Source organism: Trachurus trachurus (genome assembly GCF_905171665.1).
Source record: "Trachurus trachurus genome assembly, chromosome: 1".
Lineage (NCBI taxonomy): Eukaryota > Metazoa > Chordata > Actinopteri > Carangiformes > Carangidae > Trachurus > Trachurus trachurus.
Window position 1 is genome coordinate 39,864,882 of NC_139891.1, and position 10,958 is coordinate 39,875,839.

Genomic DNA, 10,958 nt, shown 5'->3' on the forward strand with positions numbered 1-10,958 from the left:
GTTGATTTAAACAAAAAAGATATTTTCAATCGAATAATAACTCACTTTTTTTTTTTAAACAAGTGTTTATTAATTTTTCTTTTAATAAATAACGTTTCAACCCTTTTTACTTTGAAAAGTTTTTTATTTTTTTTATTTAAGTGAGTTATTATTTGATTGAAAATGTCTTTTTTGTTTAAATCAACAAGTTTATATATCCTATCCATATATGGAGGTACATTTGTGTCTTTATTATTCAATCAAAAGAAATCTTGATTTAAACAAAAAAGACATTTTCAATCAAAACAAACTTTACTTCAATCAAAAAAAAGTGTTTGAATGCAAAAAATATTTGAGACCCAAAAAATTTGATTGAAGTGAGGTATTATTTGATTGAAAATGTCTTTTTTGTTTCAATCAACAAGTTTTTTTCTTTTGATTGAACACATACAGTATATCCTACCCATATGGCCCAAAAAAGATAACTTTAATCCAAAAAAAAACTATTTCAATCAAATAATAACTCACCTCAATCAAAAAAAAAACCTTTTCAATCAAAGAAAGAAAAAAGTGCTTGAATGCAATTTGTGTCTTTATTATTCAATCAAAAGAAAAGTTGATTTAAACAAAAAAGATATTTTCAATCAAAACAAACTTCACTTTAATCAAAAAAAAAGTGTTTGAATGCAAAAAATATTTGAGACCCCAAAAATTGTGTTTGAACCCTTTTTTCTGTGATTTAAAAGTTTTTTTGTTTTTTTTGATTGAAGTGAGTTATTATTTGAAAAAAGTGGTACAATTTCAACAAAAACGTTTGAACATTTATAGAAAAAAGTGGTAAAAATTCTAAAAAATAAAAAATAAAATAAAAATCTTACCAAGAATATTTGTCTTATTTCTAGTCAAAATGTCATTTATAATTTAAAAAAAAAATCAAATTCTACCTAAAATAAGACTCATCACATTAAAAGCAGCTTGTTTTTAGACACTTTTTACTTCTTTCAAGCAGATTTTCACTTGAAATAAGTAGAAAAATCTGATAGTGGAGTGAGTTTTTTTAGCACAAAAAACCTGCTTTCACTGGCAGATTTTTCTACTTATTTCAATTGAAAATTAGTTTGAAAAGTTAATTTTTAGGTGATGAGTCTTATTTTAAGTGGAAAGAGATTAGTTTTGACTAGAAATGAGACATTTTGACAAGAAATAAGACAAATATTCTTGGAAAGATGTAGAGTTTCTGCAGTGTAGTTGAGCTGTGTGTGACCCTGAGGACGAGGTTGTGAATCCTCGTGACCCTCTGACCCCGTGACCTCTGACCTCTGTGACAGGTGAGGCAGCTGCAGGACGACGCGGTGCGGCTGCAGTCGGCCTACGCGGGCGACAAGGCGGACGACATCCAGCGGCGGGAGAGCGAGGTGCTGGAGGCGTGGCGCTGTCTGCTGGAGGCCTGTGACGGCCGGCGGCTTCGCCTGCTCGACACCGGGGACAAGTTCCGCTTCTTCAGCCTGGTGAGAGACCTGATGCTGTGGATGGACGACGTCATCCGGCTCATCGAGGCGCAGGAGAACCCCCGGTACGGACATTATATTATACAGAATAATGAAAACAAATGATTCATTGCATGATTTTTTTATATAATGCACATCAATTTACTCAAATGTCACAAATTATTAGAATTTTTTTACCGAGAAGTCTGGAAAAAGTCTGGGATTTGGAAATTTCAAATGTGTAGGAACCCTGATAAAAGAATACACATTGACACTAGAACAATGTAGACCACATAGACAAATACAAAACAACATACAGTATACCCCAACAACAAAATAACAAGACAAGACAGCTCCAACAACGTTTCCATAATATAATGAAATGAAACCCATCCACAGATTATAGCTGCTGCGCAGCGATGGGTCGGGTCCGGGCTACTTTTGGGCAAATTTAGGCAATTCTGAGCAACAAACAGGAGAATAGGAAGACAAGACAGTTGACCTTATAATGTTCAATTTGCATTAGTTGAGGATTGAACCCACAACCTCTGGAACCAAAGACCGTTGTCCATCGCACTGAGCTAATTGACAAGTGGCAGATCAACAGTGGCTTCACAAATTGAGTAAGCCATTCACTGTCGTGCAGGCAGATTTGAAACCACAGTAAAAAGAAAAATCAGTTTTTGAGGTAAAATAATGATATGTATTTGTCAAACATCTACTGTGACTCTAAAGGCCTTTGCACACTGAGTCCGTTTTTGTCGTCCGAAATTGCCGCACGTCAAAAAAAAAAATCGACCTCATGTTGTGTCGATCATGTTTACACACCGAATCCCAAACTTTCGTCCGTCATAAAAAAATTCGGATCAGGTTCGATTTAATGCGTTTTTCGCATCCGTGAAAAGTCTTTTGATCAAACTGGACCACTGACATCCTATAATAAACAGTTGAAGTGATGATGATAGTTCCGCTGCTCATTAACAAGCAGCAGATCCTCTACTGGCTTTTAATGTTTCTCTTTCATTTCTCAACAAGTGAGAGAACCACAAAGTGCATCACTGCGTGACGATTTTTGTCTCCCTCTCCGAAATTTGGAACACAAAATAAAAACGCATGCGAATAAAACGCAACAGACTCAGTGTGCAAGGAGCCTGCGCGTAACGTTTTTTGTCGGATGACGGATACGAAAAACGCATGCGAAAAAAACGGACTCAGTGTGCAAAGACCTTAAGATGTTAGGAGCCTTCGCACATGGTCCAGTCCAAGCTATTTGATCTGTCATCATCATCATCATCATCATCATCATCACCCTTGCTGGGTCTCGAACCCACAACCTTTCTCACCAATAACCAGCTCTTAACTCACTGTCACTCACTCACAGAGACGTGTCGTCGGTGGAGCTGCTGATGAACAACCACCAGGGCATCAAGGCCGAGATCGACGCCCGTAACGACAGCTTCACCACCTGCATCGAGCTGGGGAAGGCGCTGCTCGCCAGGAAGCACTACGCCTCCGAGGAGGTACACAAAGCACACAAAGCACACACAGCACTGCACACTACACACACTACACACACTACACACTACACACTACACACTACACACACCACTCACTCCACACACACCTGTACCTGAGGGCGGGGCTAAGGACTACAGCTACTGTAGAGCTAGATCACTGTAAAAGAGAGTAGTGACAGCATTGGTCCAATGGCAGCGCCTCCTGGTGGAGGAATATGGGTTTTACAAAAGAAATGACATCTCTGCATTGTTGGTGAATGAGCAAGTGGTGTTTTCAATAATTTAAGGACATTTATAGATTAATATAATATTAAAAAACAAAAAAAACAGTTTTCTACATTAATGTTTCAATCTACATTTTGTAATAAACTAATTGTAAGTATAATCTGATATGACCAAGACACCTAAAAACAAAAACACGGCCGTTTTCATCAATTTACCAGCAAGTGGGCAACACACATACATTGGAGTGAACGGGTTTTCTGGGCGCTTTTGCAACACCCATATCCTGCCACTAGGGGGCATGAGGCTCAATGGAGGTGTTGTTACTCTCTTATTATCGACTGTGATCCGTTGCTCCACTACATTAATATTTAGATTTCTCTTCTTGAAGTTTTATAGTGAGTTCACTGCAAAAACTCAAATGTCTTCCCAAGAATATTTATTTATCTTATTTCTAGTTAAAACTAATCTCATTCTACTTAAAATAAGACTCATCACATAAAAAGCAGCTTGTTTTTAGACACTTTTTACTTCTTTCAAGCAGATTTTCACTTTAAATAAGTAGAAAAATCTGATAGTGGAGCAAGTTTTTCTTTCTTATTACAAACACAAAACCCTTGTTTTCACTGGCAGATTTTTCTACTTATTTCAAGTGAAAATTAGTTTGAAACAAGTGAAAATGATCTAAAAACAAGTTAATTTGTAGGTGATGAGTCTTATTTTAAGTGGAAAGAGATGAGTTTTGACTAGAAATGAGACATTTTGACAAGAAATAAGACAAATATTCTTGGATAGTGTTGGTCTGCCCTCTGGTGGACGCAGGACGTAATAATAAACTGGTGTTGATGGATATGATGAGATAAAATAAAACAAAAACCATTAAATATTAGAATATAAGTTAAAATTTAACATAAGAACTGTTAGAAATATAATTCTGTTTTTTTCTAATGTTCTGGTTCATTAAGTCGTAGGAAATCAGCTCTGATTGGTTGATGCCGTTGCTAACCAGATGCAGCAGCAGGCGTTGCCGTGGAGACGCTCTAACAGGTGTGTGTGTGTGTGTGTGTGTGTGTGTGTGTGTGTGTGTGTCTGTCTCCACAGATCAAAGAGAAGCTGCTGCAGCTGACGGACAAGAGGAAAGAGATGATCGACAAGTGGGAGGATCGATGGGAGTGGCTACGACTCAGTGAGACACACACACACACACACACACACACACACGTTACCTATGTGGTGATGAGAACGGACTGTTCACAGGGAAACTCAGTGTGTTTTACATAGAGACTAAAATTGACTAAATACAATCTTTAAAAGTTAAAATAAAACCCAGAATAGTAAAAACTGAAACTTTAAAACACACAATTTAACCCTCCTGTCGTCAAAAAAATCTGTTCCCTTCCTCCATCCTTCCTTCCTTTCTCTCTTCCTTCTTTCCACAATCCTTTTTCCCTTCCTTCTTTCTTTCCTTCCTTCCTTCCCTTCGTCCTTACCTCTTCTTCCTTCCTCTTTTGATCCAATTGACCTGATCTGTTCCCTCCCTCCATCTTTCTTTCCTTCCCTTTTCCCTTCCTTTCCTCCCATCTTTCCCTTCGCCCTTCCTTCCTTCTTCCTTCCTTGAACAAATCTGTTCCCTCCCTCCATCTTTCTTCCCTTCCTTCATTCCACAATCCTTTTTCCCTCCCTTCCTTCCTTCCTTCCTTCCTTCCTTCCTTCCTTCCTTCCTTCCTTCCTTCCTTCCTTCCTTCCCTTCGTCCTTACTTGTTCCTTCCTTTTTGTTGTTCAGATTTCTGTTCTGGAAATATATGCAAATTAGCGCATATTTAATTAGATATTGCCTCATTTACATATTTAAACATAACATTTGACTAAACTTGTAATACAAAAAATATTTGTCTTAATGTGAGTGATAAACTTGGGAAGTTTCATGGTGATATCAGTTAGTTAAATTTTTTACCCTATTCACCTGTAGTGTCTCAACCTTAAAGTTCTGTAAAAGAGAGAAACAGAGTCACGGTGCTGCTGGCAGCTGATTGGCCGCTGCAGAGCTGGCCTCCGGCTCCCTGACCAATCACTGAGTCTGTATCTGTCTCTGTGTGTTCCAGTCCTGGAGGTGCACCAGTTCTCCCGGGATGCCGGTGTGGCCGAGGCCTGGCTGCTGGGCCAGGAGCCCTACCTGTCCAGCAGGGAGATGGGGCAGAGCGTGGACGAGGTGGAGAAGCTCATCAAGCGCCACGAGGCCTTCGAGAAGTCTGCCGCCACCTGGGAGGAGAGGTTCTCCGCTCTGGAGAGGCTGACCACGGTAAAACATTACAACACCTGTAGAACCTCAGTAGAACCTCAGAACGCCTCACTACGGTGAGCAGCAGCCGGGACCAAACAGCAATAAACCAGCTCAATCAAGAAGTTTTGACTTTTTTATTTTTAATTTTTTTTTTTTTTTTAACATTTAAAGGGATAGTAACATTTTTTTAAAGTGGGGTTGTATGATCTACAAATAGTCCCTAAGTACTTTAATTGCAGTAGAAGACTCTCTGCACTCCTCCCGTTAGCAACGCCAGCCCATAATAGCCCTGCCCAGAGATTTACAACATACAGTGTTGTGAACAGACCCAAAGAAACGGCCTATTTTCACGGCCTAAAAGAGGTTTCACCTGAAAATAAATACACAGTTCCATTGTTCGCTATAATATAATTTTTTCCAGCCCTTCAAAGTGCAGGAAAAACACAGTTTTTATTTGGACCTAACCAACTCACGTATCCCTCCGCCCAGGGTTAGCACCCGCCGATCAGCAGTTGGTTAGGTCCAAATAAAAGTAGTAGTGTCAGAGGTCCATAAACGGTTCCCATATCCTCTGGAAGGCATCCCCCTTATTTTTTTTAGAGCGTATGTGCGTTGTTCCAGTCTTAAAGTTTCATTTAAGATTTGTTTAAACAGATTAAATGGTAGGGGTCCTCTTCCTGCGTGTGGTGTCCACTGTCTTGTCCAATTTTGTACCAAAGAGGTACCGTCCTGCGGGGTTTCTACAACCTTAACAGTTAGATCGTGTTCCGCTTTCCAGAAATGTTTTAATTCCTTGCATTCCCAAAAGACAATGCATAACTGAACCTAGCTATACATGTTTTACAACGATGATCAATGAAGAAGTTTTGACTTTTTTTTCTCCAGACAAAATAACTTTTATTACCACTCACAACCGGTGTCGGTACCGTATCGGTTCAGATGTGAAAGGTTCCCGTCCCTACTGAGAACCAGAGTTAAACTGTGTGTGTCTGTGTGTGTCTGTGTGTGTGTGTGTGTCTATCTGTGTGTGTGTGTAGCTGGAGCTGCTGGAGGTGCGGCGGCAGCAGGAGGAAGAGGAGAGGAGGAGGAGGCCTCCGACTCCAGAGCCTCTGACTCAGCAGGAGGAGGAGGAAGTGGAGGGGGAGGAGCTACAGCAGCAGAGGTGAGGGGGGGGGGGGCAGACCAAAGGGGGAGGAGCCATCAGACCAGTGACATCATCTCAGGGTGATCAATAATAATACATGATAATATATTAATGTGTGTGTGTGTTACAGAGCTGTCAACCAGAACGGACTGCCCTCAGACCAGGACTCGCCCCGGGTCAGTACTCTCTGTCTCTGGCATCGTCTAACTGGCCTGTTTGATGAGTCACTGATATGGACCACTTGCACAATGTAGTGTGACGCACTTCCGGTTACGAAGTTAGGGTTGTTTACTTCCGGCGATCATCGTTACCATAGCGCTGCTGTATTTAGATTAGCTACATCTAACACTTTACACCTAACTCTCTCATTCTACATTCATAGTTATGTTTTTACATGTTGTCACTAGTATAGTCGGTTCAGTTTGTATTTTTATAGTGGTCGAAGCATTTCTGATCATTATTGATCGCATTTTGCCGTTAGCCGCTAGCGAAAAGTCATGGAGAACTAAGATATGAGGAGCAAAGAGAGGCTTAAAGAAGTCCTTCTCAACTCCGTAGAGCTGGTTGCCCTCTTCATAAACATGACGGTGTTTTTTATTTTTATTTTTTAAATAAAAACAGAGCGGCTAACTAGCCGCTAACGGCTCATTACGCTAACGGCTAGTTAGCCCCTAACCGAGCAGCTAGTTAGTTATATTAAAAAGTTATTTAAAAATGATAATTATTATTTAAAAAATAAAAATAAAAACACCGTAATGTTTATGAAGAGGGCAACCAACTCTACGGAGTTTAGAAGGACTTCTTCAAGCCTCTCTTTGCTCCTCATATCTTAATTCTCCGTGACTTTTCGCTAGCCGAGCGGCTAACGGCAAAATGCGATCAATGATTAATGATCACAAATACTTCGACCACTATAAAAATGCAAACGGAACCGACTATACTAGTAACAACATGTACAAACATGAATGAAGAATGAAAGTGTTGTTTGTAATTTTATTAGGCTCTAATTTTCATTTAGTCAGTAGATGCTAAGTTAGCCGAGCAGCTAACGGCAAAATGCGATCAATGATTAAATGATAAAAAATGCTTTGACTACTATATAAAAAATACAAACTGAACCGACTATACTATTAACAACATGTAAAAACACAACTATGAATGTAGAATGAGAGCTTTAGGTGTAAAGTGTTAGATGTAGCTAATCTAAATACAGCAGCGCTATGGTAACGATGGCCGCCGGAAGTAAACAACCCGTAACTTTGTAACCCGAAGTGCGTCACACTACATTGTGCAAGTGGTCGATACAACACTTCACTGCTGCTGCACATGTTACAGCTGCACAGCTCTAGTAGAACCTCAGTAGAACCTCAGTTCTCAATCTACCGATTGATTGATCCATTGATTGTTGCTTTATGAGTGGTGACTCTGCGGTAGCTCCGCCCCCCCGGCTAACAGCCTCTCCTGTGATTGGTCGGTTCAGGACGGCGTGGATGGCGTGGAGCTGGTGAACGGCGTGGCGGAGCGCAGCTCCAAGGAGCCCAGCCCCACCCCCTCCCCCACCTCGGGCCGCCGGAGCAAGAGCAGCCAGTCGGCCACGCTGCCCCCCAGAGGCCAGGAGGCCTCGTCGCAGCTGGAGGGGCTGCTGCCCCGCAAGCACGAGTGGGAGGGGCCTAGCAAGAAGGCCTCCAACAGGTGAGACAGGCCACGCCCACCCACACACACAGGCCCCGCCCACTATCTGTAGTACACTACAGAAAAACATTTGACCAACAGCCTGACCCCGCCCCCTCTCTGTGATTGGCCGGTCAGTAGAAGCTCTGACCCCGCCCCCTCTCTGTGATTGGCCGGTCAGTAGAACTTTAACCCCGCCCCCTCTCTGTGATTGGTTGCAGGTCGTGGCACAACGTGTACTGCGTGATCAACCAGCAGGAGATGGGCTTCTACAAGGACAGCAAGGCGGCGGCGCAGGGCGTGGCCTATCACAACCAGGTTCCCATCGGCCTCCGGGACGCCAGCTGTGACGTGGCCTCGGACTACAAGAAGAAGAAGCACGTCTTCAAGCTCAGGTGAGACGGACGGGACACGGGTCACATGACCGCACTGCAAAAATTCAAAATCTTACCAAGATTATTTGTCTTATTTCTATTCAAAATGTCGTTTCTAGTCAAAATAGATCTCATTCTACTTAAAATAAGACTCATCACATTTTAAAAAGTAGCTTGTTTTTAGACACTTTTTACTTTTTTCAAGCAAATTTTCCACTTTAAATGAGTAGAAAAATCTGATAGTGGATCAAGTTTTTCTTCCTTCAAAGTGTTTATTGTCATTTGCACAGTGGAAAGGTGAGTTTCCTTATTACAAGCACAAAAAACTTGCTTTCACTGGCAGATTTTTCTACTTATTTCAAGTGAAAATTAGTTTGAAACCAGTGAAAATTATCTAAAAACAAGTTAATTTTTAGGTGATGAGTCTTATTTTAAGTGGAAAGAGATTAGTTTTGACTAGAAATGAGACATTTTGACAAGAAATAAGACAAATATTCTTGGAAAGATGTAGAGTTTTTGCAGTGAGGGACACGTTCTGGTTCTGGCGCCACAGAACCGTCACATGACACCTTCTGTCTCTGTCTCTGTGTTGCAGACTGACTGACGGGAACGAGTACCTGTTCCAAGCCAAAGACGAGGTGAGTCGCCTTCAAGTTCTAGGTTGTCCGACCAAGATCGTAACGGCCGGTGTAGGTACCAACATAAAAAGAGGAGTAAAGCAATATATTAAGCGGTAATATATATATTTAAGCATCAAAGATGTTCAATCAAACCCACATAGTTTGAAACAACGTTCAAAACACACACAGCCACTCACAACTAAGCATAAAGTCCGCTAGCTTAATGCTAACGTATAATGTAAAACCTCATAGACGGGCTAACAGAAATTAGCCTCGCTATCCAGAGTCTGTGGTCAGTTTATAACGCTTGTTAGGAAATTTGCTCCGACGTTTGTTGAGGGAGTCTGTGGAAGCCGCGACCGGACAGACACATTTATTTGGTAGCTACACCGGTCACTACTTCATTTATTTGGTAGCTACACCGGTCACTACTTCATTTATTTGGTAGCTACACCGGTCACTACTTCATTTATTTGGTAGCTACACCGGTCACTACTGCATTTATTTGGTAGCTACACCGGTCACTACTGCATTTATTTGGTAGCTACACCGGTCACTACTGCATTTATTTGGTAGCTACACCGGTCACTACTTCATTTATTTGGTAGCTACACCGGTCACTACTTCATTTATTTGGTAGCTACACCGGTCGCTACTGCATTTATTTGGTAGCTACACCGGTCACTACTGCATTTATTTGGTAGCTACACCGGTCACTACTTCATTTATTTGGTAGCTACACCGGTCACTACTTCATTTATTTGGTAGCTACACCGGTCACTACTGCATTTATTTGGTAGCTACACCGGTCACTACTTCATTTATTTGGTAGCTACACCGGTCACTACTGCATTTATTTGGTAGCTACACCGGTCACTACTGCATTTATTTGGTAGCTACACCGGTCGCTCTGGGTCGCTGTGGTAACGGCCATCCGTGACCACAATGCATGATGGGATATCTTGGTTGTGTTCTGACTCTGTGTCGCCCCCTACAGGAGGAGATGAGCACCTGGATTCAGGCCATCCTGAACGCCGGCGGCAGCGACCGCTCCGACGGCAGCACCCGCGGCAGCAACCCCGGAACGCCGGCGTCCGGCCGCGCCCAGACGCTGCCGGCCGCCGTCACCCTGACGACGGAGTCGAGTCCCGGGAAGAGAGAGAAGGACAAAGAGAAGGACAAAGAGAAACGGTTCAGTCTGTTCAGCAAGAAGAAGCAGTAGAAGACGAGACGGATTCTGGTGAAACTGGACCAGGACTCGGTCTGGACCAGAACCAGGACCGGACCTGGTTCTGGTCCAGACCGGTTTGTTGTTGTTGACCAAACACCTGTATATTCTAATTGACCTATGGCTAAGCCACGCCCCCAAACGCGATGAGCCAATCACAGTGCGCATAGCTAGCCCATACACTGGGACATTCTCTGCTTCCACGTCCATTGAAATGCATTGCAGTTAGTCAGTTTTCATTGGTTTTTATATGTTTTTTCTTGACATTTTAAGTTTAAAATGGTCAAACGGTGTTCATGGGGTACATGCAACTCCCACACTAGGTATCCCGAGAGGCTGGGCCACGGGGGGGATTTTTTTTAACGTTTTCCCCAAAGCCACATCTCAACCGAGAGAAGTGTCTGCTCTGGATAAAGTTATGCAGTAGACCACAAC

General features: G+C 42.1%; 1 protein-coding gene across 1 annotated transcript in view; it reads left to right on the forward strand.

Moving 5' to 3' along the window:
* LOC310984523 (spectrin beta chain, non-erythrocytic 1-like) overlaps positions 1 to 10,749 on the forward strand; it is a 50,369-nt gene extending 39,620 nt beyond the window's left edge. The window contains exons 29-38 of the mRNA XM_083969743.1: positions 1,308 to 1,552; positions 2,848 to 2,986; positions 4,307 to 4,391; positions 5,308 to 5,504; positions 6,524 to 6,648; positions 6,761 to 6,806; positions 8,111 to 8,322; positions 8,523 to 8,696; positions 9,271 to 9,313; positions 10,293 to 10,749. Of these exons, the coding sequence (XP_083825869.1) occupies positions 1,308 to 1,552; positions 2,848 to 2,986; positions 4,307 to 4,391; positions 5,308 to 5,504; positions 6,524 to 6,648; positions 6,761 to 6,806; positions 8,111 to 8,322; positions 8,523 to 8,696; positions 9,271 to 9,313; positions 10,293 to 10,517 (1,491 nt within the window). The 3' untranslated portion in view covers positions 10,518 to 10,749. The remainder of the gene's footprint in view (positions 1 to 1,307; positions 1,553 to 2,847; positions 2,987 to 4,306; positions 4,392 to 5,307; positions 5,505 to 6,523; positions 6,649 to 6,760; positions 6,807 to 8,110; positions 8,323 to 8,522; positions 8,697 to 9,270; positions 9,314 to 10,292) is intronic.
* The last annotated feature ends 209 nt before the right edge of the window (positions 10,750 to 10,958 follow it).